The sequence below is a fragment of the Urocitellus parryii genome, chromosome 4, assembly GCF_045843805.1.
Source record: "Urocitellus parryii isolate mUroPar1 chromosome 4, mUroPar1.hap1, whole genome shotgun sequence".
Classification (NCBI taxonomy): domain Eukaryota; kingdom Metazoa; phylum Chordata; class Mammalia; order Rodentia; family Sciuridae; genus Urocitellus; species Urocitellus parryii.
In genome coordinates, this window is record NC_135534.1 from 10,359,359 (window position 1) to 10,379,592 (window position 20,234).

The 20,234-nt window shown below is 35.8% G+C and overlaps 1 protein-coding gene across 1 annotated transcript in view; it reads right to left on the minus strand.

The window, feature by feature from the left end:
• Positions 1-446: 446 nt before the first annotated feature.
• Positions 447-20,234, minus strand: part of LOC113178137 (organic anion transporter 7-like) — a 36,209-nt gene continuing 16,421 nt past the window's right edge. The window contains exons 5-10 of the mRNA XM_077796907.1: positions 11,202-11,325; positions 5,004-5,119; positions 4,122-4,336; positions 2,513-2,621; positions 1,416-1,619; positions 447-507 (exon numbers count right to left, since the gene is read on the minus strand). Coding sequence (XP_077653033.1) covers positions 447-507; positions 1,416-1,619; positions 2,513-2,621; positions 4,122-4,336; positions 5,004-5,119; positions 11,202-11,325 — 829 coding nt within the window. The remainder of the gene's footprint in view (positions 508-1,415; positions 1,620-2,512; positions 2,622-4,121; positions 4,337-5,003; positions 5,120-11,201; positions 11,326-20,234) is intronic.

Below are 20,234 nucleotides of genomic sequence, written 5' to 3' on the forward strand. Positions count from 1 at the left end.
CCCTTGATTTAACTCAAGTATTTTGTTATTGAGACAGAAAGCTGACTCACATACCGGTATTAATTTTTATATGTATTTGGAACTACTAAGTTTCAAGTTTTTTCAAGGGTGTCAGGTTCTTCATTGTAATTATTCCATAGAATACTCTTTCTATAAATTCAGAAAGAAAAAATTTTTAAAGCTAATTCCATCTCCCTATTCAGAAACATTTTAGGTGTCTACACTATACAAATATTCTCTCATATATTTCAAAGAATTACAGTTTCTTTCAACTTCTTATGGTTCATAAAGTATCTTGAATACTATAATTTAGATTCACCATTATAAATGGGAATTGTTATTTCTTTTGCTTCTATTTATTTTAATTTTTTGCTGGTATCTTGGAGTAACCTTTATATTTCTTCCTTTTTCTTGCTTTTTGATTAGTATCCAATTTGTGAAATTCCTTAGAAGTGTGTCACTTTGATGGAGGTATCTTCCAGCTCTGTTTTTCTTGAGCCTTTCCCACTAGAACAGATATGAAAAAAAATACATGATGAAAGAAATACAAACAAGAAAGGACATGGAGAAAGCATTATCTCCTGCATTCTTTAGAGCAAGCTGATCCTTTCCCCACCAACCTTGGTTAAAAAAAAGACACCTGCCCATGTATTTCAGTAAAACTTGTGAACTAAAAGTCAAATATTCCTGTAGTATTTGGAAGGCAGCTTGATGGTTTCTACTGTCATTCTTGGGTACCATGTAATTCTCCAAAGGAATCTTTGGGAAAATCAGGGAATCACACAAAATTTAAAAAAATCTTTCCCAGTCATTTATCATTTTAAAATTCCTTTATTTACCATTGCATTCTTTTATTTTGTGAATACTTTCATTCCTAGTGAAAACAAGATGGTCTGAATCTCACAGGCAACACAACAAGACTCCTCCCCTAAAATGTACTGTCAGCTATGGAAGGGCCCTAGTCTTATAATGATCACCCCTGGGTTCTTCAGTGACCAAGGAAGAGCTCAAGCCTATAAGAAATGACAGTGCCAGACAGCTACCAGCAGTCATTGGGCTACAGGATAGTAGGACATAGAGAATGAGATTTGTCATTTGTATATGTGCATGTTTGTGAAATACCTTCAGTTACACCATAGCAGCAAGGACTGAGTAGACCTAATTGTGTTGCATTTACTACTAAACCTACTGGGGAAGTTTGAGGAGAAATCGATGGCATGATCTAGAAATCTTCAGGGGAATATCTGAGATCACTGGTTAAAGCCTATTGCTTTTACTAAACCAATGGTACTGTCCACATGAAAAGAGAGTAAGTCTACAATTTACAGAGACATATGGCCCCAGTGGAATCTGTCTTCTCATCTCAGATTTATGGTACATAACTCCTCTAAGGAACCATGAAAGGGTTCACTCACCCATTTTCTATATCTTGGAGGGAGTCAGGCAGTTGATGATTCCTGGTTTCTGGAAGGAGGAAGACAACAAGGCTAATAAAGATGCAGGAGGCTCCATAGATGATCCAGGGCAAGGGTTCAGCATATGTCTCCAGGGTCATCAACAGGGGAGCCACAGCTGCCCCCAAACTACCGCAAACTCCAATGATTCCAAAAGCTGTTGCCCTTGGAGCACAAACAACAAGGCATAATAAATCTGTTGAGAATGCACATGGGTTTGTGTCACCTTCATGCATTAATTATGGGAGACCTAAAAGGGTATGCTTTGTCATGAGAAGTTTGATGATGTGCTCTTGCTTTTGAAATTTTTGTTGGTTTGCTAGCAAATTTTCTCAAGTTCACAGTCTATTAAGACACGTTTTATCATTTAGAAATCTATTATTCATTTATTTAATTTTGCTTTATTGCTCATTTATTTTATTTTCTTATTCATTTACTTTATTTTATTGCTACTTTTCAATTATACAAATTATTACATACATTTGTATATGAACATAATTTTGTCAAGTTCATTTTATAGTTCCTCCTCTATCCTGCCTCTTTCCCATCCCCTATTCTAGAAGTTTCCTTCAATTATATTGAAAATTCATGGTTCCCCACTTTTTTCTTTCTAGCTTTCATATATGAGAAAACATTCAACCCTTGAGTTCCTGAGTCTGGCTTATTTTACTCAGCATGGTCTTCTCAAATTCCATCCATTTACCTGCAAATTACATAATTTTCTTCTCTTTATGCCTGCATAAAACTCCATTGTGTATATTTACCATATTCTCCTTATGCACTCATCTGTTGATGGACACCTGGGCTGGATCCAAAACTTGGATATTATCAGTTGCAAAATAGCATTTCAAATTTAGGTGAACCCAAAGAATACATGAGATGTACATTAGTGGTATATTATCACACCTAAAAGTACCTAGCAAAAAGCTAACTTTGAGTAAACTGTGGCTGTAATTGTTATCATCACCATTGATTATTTGTGTTTTCTTTGCTTGAAAAGTCAATGATTTGGAAACAGGCCCTTTTTACCCTGATAGAGAACCTGTGAGATTTTGTACCTGATGACGGTGGGGAGCAGTTCATTTGCCTGGGTCAAACAACAGGTAATAGAGGCAAAACAAATTCCTCCTCCCAAAGTTGTCAGAATCATACGCACAGTCTGCATTCCTGGAAAGAAGATGATCCAGGAGAGTCAGGATCTTAGATGAAGGTATTGGTATCCCCCAAATCCAAGTGGAAAACACCCTTATTGGAGATATTCACAGTGTAAAATATACTGTGGATAAACTGCACAGGAGTGAAATTTGTGACCAAAATAAGTTATTATCTGAATATATTAAATTATGGTGAATAAAATGTTTTCAATAATTTTATTAATTCCCCTTGCCTCTCCAAGATTTGTCAAAGAAGGAGAGAGAATGCTGGATGCAGGAGGAACTCGTTCTTTTTCTTTCCAGTGTCTCCTGTATCATTTCTGTGGAAGATAGGACTGTGATGTGGGAATTACTGAGGAGTGTCAGACGCAGGCACCCAAGGCATTTAAAACCATGATCCATACCCAGTAGTGACATGGAGTGAACATTATAAAAGACTGTTATAAAATAACAAGAATACTAGATTAATGGACAACCTGGAGAGTAGCCAGATCTAGTAAAATGCATCAAGACTCAAGAATAAGGACTTCTCTTATGGAAACATGTCACACTTTGGAAACCACTGAAGGAAACTTTCATATAATCAGTTACCTACTCTAAGAAGAAAATCTCATGAGAGCTTGAAACCTTGGGGTAGGCTTTCTTGCAGATCAGCAAACTGACATTATTGTTCACATTCAAGAGAAATGGAGCCTATAGTTGGGTGTGATGACACACAACTATGATCTCATCTTTTCTGGAGGCTAAGACAGGAGGATTAAGAGTTCAAAGCCAGCTTAACCAATGTAGCAAGACCCTAAGCAATTTAGCAAGACCCTGTCTAAAAATAGTACAGGCGGGGGATGTGGCTCAGTTGTTAACTGCCACTGTGGTACATTCCTGGTACTAAAAAAAGATAGTGAGAGAGACTGAGTGGAACCCACCAATGTGGGATTTTGTAAAACACATTACAACAAAGGAGTTCAGCAAAGCATGGTGATGGATATGTTGTTGCTGCTATATACCTCTTCTGACTTGAACACAAGGGGTTTTATTTCCTTAAGTCAAAACAACTCTCCAATCCAGGGTTGCATTTCTGGTTACCTAACATGAGACTAATGTATAGACACACAGAGTTCAGGAATAAATTATCACTGAAGGTGAAGTAATAAGACAGAGCCAGGCAGAGGAAGTGACAGTACAGTGTGGTCATAATAGCTCATGATGGTAAGTCCAGATTCTTTATGTTTGCAATGGGTAAATGTTGTACTGCTGACCTAGAGAAACTCAGAACTCAGTGGCACCATGTTCCAGGTACTTATTGATCATAATGAAGAGAAGCAGGCATCTGAACAAACTTTACTGACCTTTGGCTGTTTTCCTAGCAACCTAATGGCAAAATCTGTCCTAAAAGCCCAACTTGTGTCAGGAAGACCTTAGAACCCAATTTTTCTGATTCCTATAGGTGCAACCTGAAAAATCCTGAGGGAAGTGGGTAACATATTTCCTTTTTCACCCTGTGCTCTTTTCTCACCTGAAGGCACAAATACGATGGCCAGCAAAGTGATTCCCATCATGGACATGAAAAAAAATATGCTTATACGACGGCCCCTGTGTTTCAGCGCCCAAAGTGAAAGATAATTGGCTGGGAGTTTGACTACACCAAGGAGAACCTGGACCAGGAAAACATTGATCCCCAGGTGCTGGAGGTGGAGATTCAAGCCAAAAGTAGGCAGCACTATTGCAAATCTGTAGCAAACCACAGGAAAGACACATGCCACAAGGGTTAGCACTTATATCCTTTAGATAATGGTAATACTGGCTCAGTCATTTGTTGGTGTTGAAACATACAGGCATATCTCTTTTTTGGAATATGTGCCTATGGGTGATTATTTTAATTATTAACTGTACTAAAACAAATGTATGATGCTGGAGGCCATCAGGGATGTTTAGTTTGGGGGCATGTGAGGAATATTGTGGAAATACAATACAATCCTTAAAGGGTCTTTAGGATTTTAGAGTTTTTTTTTCAGCTCTTGATCTGAGTGTTGGAAATATCTTTACATATGTAAATATGCCGTGAGTTACATATATTTATGCAATTCACTCTTTGAAATTTTACCTCCATTAAACAAGCAATGAAGAAAATCAGAGACAATGTCTGTTCATAGTTGGAGTTTGCAGCATCAGTCTCTGGTGTGAGCCTAGCTGTGTGATATGATAAACAGGACTCCTCACTGTGCAATGGTTCTGTGTCAGTCTTTACATGACCCTCTGACTGTCCACAGCCATCGTGGTGCTCTTTATGTCTTCCTCATCTTTTATCTCCAAAGCTGTGCTCACCACATATTATACACTTTGAAGGAAGGAATAAATTCTTTCTCCACTCTTTCTGTAAGCATGGTGTGAAGCCTACCTCAACAAGGACAGGAGACAGATCCGTTTACACAGGTTGGGTGTGTGGAACAAGTCGCACAGAGTAGGTTTTGTCTGTGTTGCCTTCAGCTCCTCCTTCATGGCGGATCTCACAGCCTTCAGTTAATAACAGAGACAACAAATTGTTCCCTTGTCAGAAAATGATGGGTATTGAGGAAGCACTAAGCAAACACAGAAAGCAAGTTCAATAATTTCATTATCTAGTGGAAAATATAGACATTGAAATAATAGAAGGTATAAAAGCAGTGTGCTAGGCGAACTCAGTAGTTCACAGAACCTCAGGGAACTTGTGCAATGAAGACACATTAGCAGGAAACTGGAGAGGAATATACAGCATTGAAAAGAGAGTGTATGTTAGAGATTTATATGAGGAAGGAAACCAAATGATGAGTTAGGCTACAATCCTACAATCCAAAGCCCCATTCATACTAGATGGCTATAGAAGTGTAGGTAGTAGAGTTTTTTCTCCATTAGTTACTAATGATGAGAAAACAGTTCTTCTGTCTCAGGAAGATAAATTTTTTCCTGGAAACATATTTTTTATTTTTATTTTTTAGTTTTTGAGTCACCCTTTTTTTATAAAATAACTTGGATGGTGTGTCCCCATGAAAGAGAAACCTAGAATTAAACTTGAGTCAGAATCAGGGATGATATTGGTTTAAACTAATTTAAACTCAGACTCAGTTTTATACTGAAGTGCTACATTGGACTTGACAATTGCTTGTTGTGTACCCTGGGCAAGGTGACTGCTATCACTTTACCTCAATTTCTTTGTCATTGAAAAGAAGAAGAAATAAAAGAATCAGGATCAGGAGAAGTAGGAAAACAAGCCCTTCTCACAAACATTTTCCAGGCTATTTAGTAGTAATTTATAAATATACATAACAAACTACTTCTACCAGAACTCTTGTACTTATTAATTTATTAGTTATTTGAAGATATTAATTCCATTGCCATGTCTCCTCTACAAATGTGATAATACTATAAACGTCATCAGAAAACTTTTGTGAAGAAGGGAATTCAGAGAATTGGACCTACTCCCGTGACTGGGGAATTCTATACCACTGGGAATGGCCCAATAGCTTTCAGCCCTAGCTTCAGTAGTGGAAACAGGATTTATGCTTGTGTTAGAGAGGCATCTGTGGTGATACCCTCTTCACCAAACACATAAACCCATGACCACTGGCCATTGTTCTCGTGATATTAATAAGAATTGACTGCAAGAAGACCTTAAATCTGTCTCACATGAGAGCTACAATGCCTGAGAGTGGACTTCAAACTCTTTCAATTTCAAAGTCAAACATCAGGGCATGCTGGCTTAATTTGGTACCAGTTACAAATTTTTGATGAGATTACAGAAATGAGTGGAGTTTCCAGAGATATTTAGGTGGGCAATGCTTGCTGAAATTGGGGCCTTTACAAGTTGTCCTTCCTGGTAACCCTTACTTGGGGAAGAAGCAGCACCTATTCAAATGGGGGGTATGCTGGTTCTTCATATTTTATGAGTGTATCTTTCTTTGTAACTTCCTTTCTATGCCAATCATCACACAATGATTTGGAGAAAAGCCTGAAAATGTCTCAGTTCTCCATGTATGCCAACATTGGTGCCTTGAAGTCAGTTTATTGTGATTTACAAGAGCATTTTGTTAAATTTTTAATGATTAATGGACCTGTTGACATCATGAAGTTAGCTTGAATTTGACTCTGGTGGAATTTAACAAACCACAGAAATTAATAATTGCTATAATTCTGGACTCTAGGATATTTTCAAATCTTTGAATGTTGGAGTTAAACATTTACCAGAACACCAGTGACCTTGCCCTTCCAAAGTCATTGGGACTTCACTCAACTGCAAATAACTATATCCCTGACTGTTGAAACCTGGATAGTTCTATCCTAACTTCGAAGACACATTTCAGACACTACAATTTTCAAGATGCATTCAAAGCCTCCATCTCTACATTGAGGTTAGGTTTCCATCTTTGGGATTCACTTTGCCGCATTACTTGACTGCTCAAAGGCTGCATCAAGCCCACTGACCTGGTGAGGATGGGTGATCCTTCTGAAGACAGGAGCTGGAAATGCTTCTGTCCCCTATCTGTCAAAGAATTTGTCACAGGGAGTTATGGAACATGCTCAGAAAGGAAGTGCAAGAAAGGAAAAATGCAATGCGGAAAGAGGGCAAAACAGAGACCCAAGGCAGGATGCATTTGGAAGCTGACATTCCAGTGCCAGTTGAGTAATAAAACAAATCATTTGAGCTTTGGGACAATGTTTGTGAACTTGTTCATAGATAGAAGATGATGATAACTGTTTTCTGCTTCTCAAATTTCTTTTTAATATATGATCAATATTGAAAAATCTGCCCATATTTAACAATGCATCTTAATGATTTTGGAAGTAACTGCATACCTGTGAAGTTGTCACCAAAACCTATCAATATACTGAGTCCCTTCAAAATTTCTTCCTCCCCTGTGTATTCATTTTTATTGTTTATTTTGATAAGAACAGTTAGGACAAGATCTGACCTCTTGGACATTTTGAAGTACATAATATAGTATTGTTTATTATTGTCAGAATGCCATACAGTGGATTTCTAGAACTTACTTATCTGATGTATTTCCACAATGAATATGGGAATTCAGAGATCTCCTCGAGATCCAAATTTGAATTCCTTTGGATATATACCAAGTTGTGGGATTGCTGGATCAAATAATTATATGAAAATTTTTGAGGAATTTCCATATTGTTATCCACAATGGTGACATCAATTTACATTATTATCAGCAATGTGTATAAGGGTTCTTTTTTATCCACATTCTCATTATTAGTTGTCCTTAATCTAATAAAAGCTCTCCTAACAGGTACAGGTAATATCTCAATGTGGTTTTGATTTCTACTTCCCTGATGCTTAGAGATGCTAAGCATTTTTTACATACCATTTTGTCATTGTGTCTTCCTTCACACATGTCTACATTTCAAGACAAAAGAAACAGAAACACAAAAAACAACTTACAGAACACAGTAAAATCTGTATTAAGGACGTACAGGAAAAGCATCAGATGAAATTCAGCATCCTTTCATCATAAAACATCTCAACAAATTAGGTATTCAAGGATCATATCTCAACACAATAAAGCCCATTTGACATGCTGGGAAAAAGTCAGACCTATGTCTTTACTACATAGGCAAATTGATCCAAAATAGACTGCAGACTTAAATGGAATTCCCCCAAACAATTACACTATCAGAAGAAAACTTGTAATAAAACTACATGACTGTGGTGTTGGCAAGGATTTTTTAGATTGGACCTCAGAAGAGAACAAAAGTCAAAATTGACAAGTGGGATTAGACAAAAAATTCTGCACATAAACGAAGCAAGGAACATATGGAAGAAACAAAATACACAGGGAAGAAGATATTTGTCAACTATGCTTCTGACAAGTCGTTGTTCTCCAAGATGTATGAGGAACTCAAATGATTCAATAACCAAAAATGAATGAAAATACAAAAAATTAATAAAGCTAATCAAATATTAAGATGGGAACACAATATTCAAAATCACCTGGAATAGCTCAAAATACAGATTCCTAGGCTCCAGCATTCCCTTCCCCAACACTTACACACAAGGATCCTTATGAGCAGTAGTGGGAGCCATCAATTTTTTTTAAAAATGGGCAAAATATCTGAACAGACACCTCTCAAAAGAAGACCTGTGAATGGGCAATAGGTTTAAAAAATGCTCAGTATTACTAAACACACAGTAAAATGCACATCAGTCCTGCAATGAAGCAGAACATGGTGGCATATGCTTGTAAGCCCAGCTACTTGGGAGGCTGAGGCAGGAGAATTGTAAATTTGAGCCCAGCTTGGCCAATTGAGTGATTCCCCTCTCTCAAAATAAGAAAGTGGAGGAGATACTGGGGATATAGCTCAGTGATGGAGCAACCTTGAGTTCAATCCCTAGCAACAAAAAAAAATATGTACAGTGATATATTTATTTGTCCCTATTTGGAAAGGCTACTATCAAAAAAACACAAAGGATTACAAGTGTTAATGAGAATGTGAACAACAGGGAAACTTTGCATACTGTTTATAGAAACAAATTAGTACAATCATTATGGGAAATAGTATGAAGTTTCTTCAAAGAAGTAAAGATAGAATTGCTATATTCAGGGTGTATATCAAAGGAAATGAAATCAGTGTGTCAAGAAGATGTCTATCTGCATTCACATATCTATAGTATCATTATTTACAAGAGCCAAGATATGGAACCACCTTGAGTGTTCATCAACAGATGAGTGAATAGGTTGGGCATGATGGTGCAGGCATGTAATCCCAGCAAATCAGAAGGCTGGGGCAGGAGCATCACAAGTTTAAGGCTAGCCTCAACAACTTAGGACCCTGTCTCGAAATAAAAAGACTGGAAATGTAGTTCAGTGGTAAAACACAAAGAGGTTCAATTCCAAAAAAATTAAAGTTAACAAATAAATAAATAAATAAAACCAGATGAGGGAGCAAATAAAATTGATTATATGATTAGATTAATAGTATCATAACATAGTCAGTGAATAATCCTTTTGAAGGATTCAAAATTTGAATGGATTATTCACCTTTACCAGGGTGAAATTACAATACACTTTCTCCAGAAATAAACTTTGATTTTTGATCATTTCCTGTGGGATACTGCATGATATTCTTTCAACATGTTAGGCAGCTGCAGTGAGCCTTAGTTCCCACGAAAACATGATCTTTATGGTAATAACCTACCACCCGTGACCAGCACAGGCAATTAAACTAGAGGTTGCTCAAGTGAATTTCCTAAGGCATCAAATAAAACACAGACCACAATTTACCTTTAAATTCAAGCCCCAGGACAGCTCCTCTGCCCTCGGCCTCAAGCTTCCCAAAAAGGAGAGGGAGGAATATCACAAGAGGCTTGAGAGAGACAGCAAGCACATTTCCGAGTGGTCTTTTATTGAGGGGACTCTAGATTCTTTAGAAATTTCCATCCAATAAAGGTCAAGAGGGGAAGGGTTACAAGGAGAGGTAAGGTAACTCAACCTCTGCAGAAAGGCATGTCCATGCATGAAGACACATTTGGATGCATTTTTATATTTTTACTGCCCTCAAGATGGGGGCTACCATCTCCAGCCACTTAGAAATAGCCATATCTCCAGGGGTGACCAACAGTGCCTCAAACTGATCAGGAGGGGAAAACACTGGTTACATGATGTGGTAGCCTCCCACAACAACCTACACTCCACCAGGTGCTGTGTGTGTGTGTGTATGTATGTACCTGTGTGTGTGTGTGTGCATGCGTGTGTGTGTGTGTGTGTGTGTGTGTATATATATATATATATATATATATATATATATCAGATTATATATATTAAATGCACTTTTGACTTGTGACATTTAAACTATTGTTGGTTGTTATGATTTGGATATGAGGAATTCCCCCCTCCCCCACCAATGTTCCACTGTATTGGTGGAGGTGAAATGATTAGATTAATAGTATCATAACAGTCAGTGAATAATCCTTTTGAAGGATTTAAAATTTGAAGGATTGCAAAGTGGTTTACCATAGGCAGGTGGGGTGTAGATGGAGGAAGTGGGTCACTAGGGAAACACCTTGGGGATTATATGTTTTATTTTTGTTTCCTTCTCCTCTATTTTGGTTTCCTGATTACCATGAAGTCAGCCTTCCTCTGCAATGCCTTCTGCAAAAAAATGCTACATCTCACCTCTGGACCAGACCTATAGAGTCAACTAACGATGGACTGGGACCTCTGAAACTGTGAGCACAAAGTAAAATGTTCCTGGGCAAAATCATTCTTGTCAAGTATTTTGGTCACTGACACCAAAAGCTAAATAACATGTTGGTTTATTGAGACTTTTATTAATTAGTTTACTTAATTGATTTAATTGGCTAGACTTAACCATTCCACCCTGTAGGCTTCAAAACATCACATTGTGAAGATAAAAAGAATAAAATCCTGTGGAGGCAGTTGTGTGAATTAATTATGAGTTCCAAAAGGAAGAAAAAATTGGAACTCTTTGCCTCCTCTGAATAAAATCTCTGTGCCCAATCTTTTCAATTACACCACATTGCATCTTTGGACACCTATTAACAGTGTGTCTTCCCTGTCTCATAAGTACCCCCCATACTGCTCACCTCTATGGTTAGGGCATCTGCAGAAGTCTTCATTCCATTCACCCGTGCAGCTTTTTTAAGTTCCTGTAAGCCCGCCTCGGGTTTGTTGTTGATAATCAGCCACCGAGCTGACTCTGACATCCACCTGATCAAAGACAATGGAAGTGTAGTCAACTCTCACATGGTATTTACCACATCACCTTCATTCTCCTTCAATCTAATACCTACCAGTTACTCAATTAAGCCAAGAAACACACTGTCTTGTTACCTGGTACCATAACTGGGCAAACGGGAAATGATGCCTGCATACAGTACACCTGCACAGCTGGGATGGTGCACATGGAGTTCTTCCTATTCGCAGCCTTCTTGGTTGGACACACCTTGACTATGGCACCCATAGCACTGGAGCACGAGGGACACTTGGCTGTTCAGACCTTCTTCAAGTTACTTGTAAGGGCAAAAGAAATGTTGATTTATAAAGTGTTCTTTTCCTAAAATAAGCACCCCCAAAATATTTTTGCTTACTGAAGGTCCCATGCAGACTGGAAGCACTCCTGCTCCTGCCACTCTGATGGAATCTGATACACAAACAGCTCAGTCTGCCTGGACACTCTCATCTATGTAATGGGAACAGCAACGTCACCAGTTTTCAGATTTGTTATGAGGATGAATGACATCATGGATGAGGGCACCACAGGGTACACCCTCTTGTCTGCCAGAAATCGTCTCACTCTTTTAATCTGTAATCATCTCTTAGAGTCACTTCTCACCAAATAGGCCTCTTCCACTGAGTCAGCCTCTTGGGAGGAGGAACATCAAAGCCTGTCTTAGGCTTTCTAAAGAAAGGAAAGGAAGATGATCTGTGGAAAAAATTATGTAAGTTGTCCAGGCAGCCTTCATTTTCAACATGATAAACAGTGCTCTTCCTTCATTAAATAGCTATGGATGGAAATACATTCTTTCTCTCATCCATTAGCACCTCCAAAGTTGAAAATCACCCCAAAATTCTCTGTTGGGCATTTTAATTTGAAAGCTATACACAAAACTACATGGCATAGTTGTGGCTATCTAATCTTCAAGTGCTTCCTGATGTGATGGAAAATGTTTTATTGTTTTGTCGTTTCATGTGTATTGAATACATTTAGTTTTCATCAAGCATCTTCATAGTCATTATATATTTCAATTTTTAAAATTAAAGAGAGAGAGCATAACAGTGGTTGTTACCACAAATTTTACTAGAAATAATATTAATTTTCTCAAGTCCCTAAAATTGGAAGTGGCAGAGTCAAACTAAAACTTAATTTAAAAAAAAATATTAACCTATTATAACTGTATATATAATACTGGGATTCATTGTGACATATTCATAGATGCACACAGCATAATTTATCTCTATTATTCCCCAGTATCTGCCCTTCTCCATTCCCTACTCCCTCACCATGATCCCTTTCCTCTCCTCCACTGGTCTCTCTTCTGTTATATTTTAATTAGTGGTTTTAATTGTATATAAAAATTGATTCATTGTGGTACCTTTTTTCATGGCAATACCATAATTTAGTTGATTTTATTTCCAAGTACATACCCCCCCTTTCATTACACTTACATTTCCTGTCACTACTCGATGGGGCTCACATTTTTGTGATAGCCCTTTTTATTTCTTTTTTCTCTCTCATTTCTGCATATGAGAGAGAACATTTGACCATTGATCTTCTAAAGTATGATGTATTTCACTTAGTTGATGTGCTTCGGATCCATCCATTTACCAGAAAAGGACTTAATTTCATTTTTTGTTCAAGTAAAACTCCACTTTGTGTGTGTGTGTGTGTGTGTGTATGTCACATTTTCTTTATCCACTTATCTGTTGATGGACATCAAGGATGGTTCCATAACTTGGGTATTGTGAATTATGTTGCCATAAATATGGGTATGTATCACTATAGAAGGCTGATTTTAGTTTTTGTGGATAGATAGAGAGGAGTGGAATATCTGAGTCACATGGTGATTCTTTTTCTAGTCTTCTGAGTGATCTCCATATTGCTGCCCACAGTGGTTGTAGGAATTTACAGTTATACCAACATTGTATAAGTGTATTTTCCCCCTCATTCTCATCAGCATTTATTGCTATTTGTATACTGATGAATGCCATTCTCACTGGGGTGAGATGAAATCCCAGTGTAGTGTTGATTTGCATTTCCATGATTGCTAAGGATATTAAACTTTTTATGTATTTGTATTTCTTCTTTTGAGAAATATGTCTCATTTGTTTTGCACATTTATTGATCCTGTGTTTTTCTGATTTTAAGGTTTTGTGGGTTCTTTATGTATTATGAATATTAATTCCCTGTAGAAAGAGCAGTTGGTAAACATCTTCTCCCATTCAGCAGGATCTCTCTTCATGTTCTTGTTTCCTTGCTCTGCAATTTGTTTTTAAAATTTCATACCATCCTACTTATTAGGGTTATTTGTTTTATTTCTTATGCTGTAGGATCCATACCTGCACCAATATGTTGGAATGTTGAACTAATGTTTTCTTCTAGTTTCTGTTCTAACTTCTATGTCCTTGAGCTACTTTGACTTGACTATTATATAGGATGATGGGTAGGAATATAATTCCATTCTTCTACATATGAATATCCAGATTTCCCAGCATCATTTCTTCAAAAGACTATTTTCTCCACTACATGTTTTCAGCACCCTTGACAAGGATCATGACTGTATTTATGTGGATTTTTCTCTGTGTCTTCTGTTCTGCTTAATTGGTCCTCATGTCTATTTCTATGCCAGTTCCATGCTGGTCTTGTTACTATACCTCTGTAATATAATTTGAAGAACATTGTGATGCCTCCATCATTGTGCTTATTGCTAAAAATTTTGGGCCATTCTACATCTTTTATTTTTCCAAATGAATTTAATTCCAAATGAACTGTTTCCCATTTCAGTGAAGAATTTCATTGGCATTGTGATGGGGATGGCATTGAATCTGTAGATTCCTTAAGCAGTATGAAATAATCTTCTTGGTCTCTTCTGATTAATTTTAGCTTTCATTCCACTTTATCTGCTATAAGATACAGCAAGCATGTTGGTCTTCAGCTTTCATTCCTTGATTTGTCATTATCTGGTTTGGGTATCAGGGTGTTACTCTCTTCATGGAATAAATTTGTAAATATTACCCAGTTTTTTTATCTCATGAAACAAGTTAGAGATTCTTGAGAAGGTTTCTTCTTTAAAGATCTTATAGAATGCAACCAAAAATCCAACTAGTACCAGAATTTTCTTTGTCACAAAGGTCTTTATTGTTGCTTCAACTTATTGCTTTTTATTGATCCACTTAGCTTTTCTATACACTTTAGCTCAAGTCTGGGTAAGTCACATGTTTTTACAAATTTGTCAATACCATCTAGATTTTCCAATTTACAGTAAAATAAGTATTTAAAATAGTCCTTAATGGTCCTCTGTATTTCAGAAATGTCTGTGGTTATATGTCCCTATGTAGCACTAATTTTCTTTATATGGTTCTTTCCTCTTTTTTATAATTAGTTTAGATAATGATTTATCAGTATTCTTTTTTTTCCAAAAATCAACTCTTTGCTACATTAATCCTGTTAGTTTGGTTTTTTATTATTTTTTACTTTGCTGTTTTGTATTTTAATTATTTTCTATCATCTAATGGACATAGAAGTAATTTGATCCTGGTTGTCTATAGAAAAGTTATATCCAATTAGAAATTTTTAAAACATACTTTTGTAACCTACAAACTGTGAGAAAATTATTCAAATGCACATCTCATGCTTTGTACTGATTTTTCACTCTAACTCAAGCCAACCAAATTGTTAAATCACACATGAAGGCCAATGGAAAAGAATGGAAGACACAGAGACAAACTCATGCAGATACATCCAATTCTTGCCAACGCTGTCAAAACATACATTGGAGAAAAGACAACATTTTAAACATATTTTGCTGGGAAAATTAGATATCTATATGTAGAAGAATAAAATTAGATTTCTATCTCTCACCCTGCACAAAAGGCAACTCAAAATGGATCAAAGACCTAGGAATTAAACCAGCAATGTTGCAACTGAAAGAATAAACTATAGGGTTCACATTGCAACATTCAGGTACAGGTAGTGACTTCCTTAATAAAACTGTAGGAGATGCAGATGACGGTTCTTTGCAAACATGAGTTTAGCCCAAAATATAGGCCCAGTAAACCATACTACACAACATAGAGTGTGCTTAAGTCACCAAGAGAAAATCACACATCAACAGAGATTTACACAGAGGACAACTGGTTGTGGAAACCCTCCTGGCTCTACCCCTCACCTTCTGATCTGGCTGCTTGCAGTACTGGCTGGGAGAGACCTGTCTGTCCAGGAATTCAGAAGGGCCAGAGCAAGAGTGATTGAGTTTGGAAACTGAACCCAAGACAAGAAAATGTGATTCTGAAGGTGACATCCTGGACTAAGAATTTGCTCTTTGCAACACACAAATGAAGGGGTACAGTCTTCTTCAGATGTTGGTTTTTGTTGTTGTTCTTGCTTAGTTGTTTGTTTTCGTCTGGGGAATAATAGAGATTTTACTTAGGCACGATCTACAACTGATCATCATCCCTATCATTTTTTATTTTCTTTTGAGACAGGGTCTCACTAAGGTGCCCAGGCTGACCAATTACCTTTGACTACCTATTTCAGACTCTCAAATCACTGAGATTATAGACATGCACTACTGCACCCAGCCTATTTCTAAGGATTTTTTTTTCATTTTCCTTTGTTTTTGAGCCTATAGCAAATGGATTTGTTTTCCTGATCTCTTTTAACAAAGTCATTATTAGTGCTTAGGAAAGTTATTGATTTTCTAAATGCTGATTTATTTTCCAGCAACTTCACTGAATTCTTTTATTAGATCTAGATGTTTTCAGTTGAAGTTTTGAATCTTTCAAATACAGCATTATATTAATCTTCAGACAGTGAAAATTCGACTATTTCCTTTCCTGTGTGCATTCCTATTATTTCCTTCTCTTGCCTAACTGATCTGGATAGAGTTTCAAGAGCTATATCAAATAGGAGTTATGGGAGTGACCATGCTTGCCTTGTTCTTTATTTTAGAGAAAATGCTTTCTATTTTTCTTCATTCAGTATGACTTTGCATTTGGATTATTCATATATAGGCTTCTTGGTGTTGAAGTAAATTTCTTCTATCAATAATTTAGTTAATGTTTTATCATGAATGGGTGCTGAATTTTGTCAAAGATTGCTCTGCATCTATTGAGATGACTGTCTTAATTCTCTGTGGTATATTACATTTATTGATTTGCCTATATAAACCATCATTTCATTCCTGGAATGAAGTCAACTTGTTCATAAGTAAAACCTTCTGAATGTGTTCTTGAATTCAATTTGCTAATATGTTTTGAAGATTATTGTCTCTATGTCTATCTGGGATATTTCTGTAATTTTCATTCCTTTGTGTGTTGTTATTTGGTTTTGTTATCAGGATGACATTGACTTCATAGAATAAACTTGGTAGTGTTTCACCCGTATTTACTTTATGAAATAATTTGAGGAGCTTGACATTCTTTTTTTAAAAAAGTCTAGTAGATTTCATATGAATTCCCATGTGGTCCTAAACTTTTCTTTGTTGGAAATATTTTTACTACTGCCTCGTATTTTAGTTGTTATTGATCTGTTTGGGTTTATGTATGCTCTTGATTCAATTGTGGCAGGTTATATGTGTCTAAAAATGCATCCATTTTTTTCTAGATTTTTCAATTACTTGGAGTATAAGTTTTCAAAATTGTACCTAATGATCCTCTGTATTTAGGTGATGTCTTTGGTAATATTTTCTTTTTCAGTATGATTTTATTAATTGGTGTCTATTTTCTTTATTTTGTCTATCTTGGCTAAGGGTTTATCATTTTGCTTATCTTTTCAAAGAATCAAGGATTAATCTCATCAATACTTTTTATTTTCTTTTTTATTGGATTGGCTCTGATAGTATTTCCTTTCTTCTATGGGTTTAGCAATGGGTTTGTTCTTGTTTTTCCAGTACTGTGGGATGCATCATTGGATTGCTTGGGATCTTTCAGATGTTCTTTTTTAGGCACTTAGAGTTATAAACTTTGTCTTATAACTCCCTTCATATTGTCCCAGATGATCTGATATTCTTTATATCTATTCTCATTTCATTCTAGGAATCTTTAAATTTCCCCCTTGTTTTCTTCTATGACCCACTTATCATTTGACAGTGTAGTATTTACTATCTGTGTGTTTTCATATTTTCTGTAGTTTTTCTTGGTGTTTATTTCTAATTTTATTCCACTATGATGTAATAAGATGAAGTAATTATATTGGTATTTTCTTATTTTTAAGAGTGACTCTGTAGCCTAAAATATGGAATATTTTATAGAACGTACATTGAGTACTTGAGGAGAAAATTAATTTGGGTGTTGTTGGATGAAATATTCTATTGATGTCTGGTAAGTCCATTCTACTTATACAATATTTTTTAGGTCTAAAGAGGCTTTGTTGAGTTGATGTCCGAGATTTATCGATTGGAAAGAGAGGTGTGTTAAAATCACCCAGTATTTTTTTATATTAGGGCCTGTCTGATTCTTGAAGTCTAGTAGTGTCTGTTTTTTATAGTGAGGTACACTGGCATAAATATTTACTATCATTACATCTTTTATTGGATTAATTTGACCTGTTTGAAGTGACCTTCTTTCTTGTCTTATTTGTTGGTTATGAGCATTTCTAGATTGACTTCTTTGGGGGCTCAATTTGAATGGAATATATTTTTTCATGCTTTCTCTTTAAGCATGTTTCTGTCTTTTCATATAAAATGAGTCTCTTGCCAACAACATATAGATGGGTCTTGTCTGGTAAATCATCCTGACAACATATGCCTTTTACTTAGAAAGTTGAGACTTCTTACATTCAATGGTAATGTACAGAGGTGTTTATTAATTTTTGCCATTTTTTCTACTGTTTAATTTGATCTTACTTCTCATTTTCTTAGCTGTTCTTTAAATGAGATTTGTCCATTTGTGAGCTCATGAGTTTGCTTCTGACTTCTTCTGTATGTACTATTTAAGTATTTTTGTAGTTCTCTCTTGGTAGTTACGAATTATTTTCTGCTTATCTTGAAAGATTTTAATTTTTAAAAATTCTGAATAATAGCTTTCTTAGGATATCACAATCTTGGTGAAGCGGTATTTTAGTTAACATTGTTCAAAGTCATTCTGGATATTAGCTTTTATGCTAAGAAATTGGAAGTGATCTGATTTTTTTTCTCTTGAGGATTTGGAAATTCTATGATTTCTTTATATTTTAGGCCTTTTAATTAAAACATGTTGAGGAGAGATTCTATTTTGATCCTGTCTATTTAGGGTTCTGAATGCATCCTGTATCTGAATGTCCAACTCATTTCCAAGATTTTGAAATTCTTCTGTTAATGTTTCCCTTAAGAGTTTCTCCATGTCATTAGCCTGCATCTCAAAACACTCCCCAATTCAAATAAGTCTTAAATTTGTTCTGTTAATGTCTCAGAATTCTTGTATATTCTGTTCATGGTTCCTTTTTATTTTACTTAAATCTATCTGAATATTTGAGGCCACACAGTTTCTCTTCCAGCTTTGAGATTCTGTCATCTACATAGTCAACTCCTTTGGGGAGACTTTCATCTGAATGTTTTATATGATTTATGGTGCCTTTCATTTCCAAGATTTTGGCTTGGTTCTTTCTAAATATTTCTATCTCTTTGCTAAATTTGCCATTCATATCTTGTACTGCCTTACTCCATTCACTCAGTTATTTTTCTGTGTTCTTACATAATTCCTTGATCATTTTTATAATTATCCTTTTGAATTATTTACATGGTATTTTGTTCACTTCAATATCTTTGGAATCATTTGCTGGTGAGTTACTAACTTTAAGAGTGTTTTGTTATCTATCCTATTTTTGTGGTATTTCTTGTATTCCTGTGTTGGATTTTTGTGTCTATTGGAATAGATTTCTCTTCTGCTCTTATGCGTTTGCCTTTTTAAGGCACATCATTTTCCTGAAAAAAAAAGGGTTCTGTAATATCAGGTTGTTGTTAATTGTTCCATGTACTTCCAGGTGAGTTTTGTAGTAGAGCATCCCTACTAGTTCTTAGTGGTGTGATTTGTATACTTTTATATGGAGTGCATTGTGTCGTGGCTTCAGAATTACACTTTTCCATAGGTCTAATGAGAGTGAGATACTTCTATAGATGGCAATGGTGTTGTATACAGTAGGGTTCATGGTTTACACTTCCATGAGTTTTTTCCTAGATTTAACAATTCTGTGTATTCTTTAAAAGTATGGGAAAATTATATTGAGAACCTTTTATGTGTGGTGTCCACAGTTTTAGTGTTATTTCTCTGTATTTTTTTCTTAGGAGGAGGAATGGCACCTGAGTCCCTGTGCCCAGCCATTCCTACTTAGGACCTGATTATCAGATTGAGGGTTTCATCTTCTTTACTCTGTGTATTAAAGTACTGTTAAAGTAAAGAGTAGGTGTTGTCTGTGAAATCCATCCTACTAATAAACACAACAGTAAGAGTAGCAGGAAATTATTTAAACTAGATAGTCCTAAATGGTGATAAGAATACATTTTATTAAAAGGAAATAAAATGGAACAAGAAGAAAGTTGGAATAACCAGTACATTAAGTAGAGAGAAGGAAATGAGATAGCATGTGAGGGATAAAAAAAGTGAAAAAGAAAAACAGAAAAGAGAAAAAAATAACATAGAGCAAGAGCATCTAGCTATAAGATGAAGAAGAAAGGAAAGAGTAACCATGAAACAAAAACATTAAAAGAAAGACTGAACAAAACAAATACAAACCTTAATACTCAAAAAATAAAACAGAGGAAAATAACAAATGTACATTTTTTAAAATGATGAACATGAAAAAGGAAAAAGAAGCAAATATATGTGTGTGTATATTCATAAACCTATCAGCAAATAAACACACACAGAGAGAAACATTTTCATGAAACTTGAAAGAATATTCTCTGTGGAGAGGGTCAAATTTG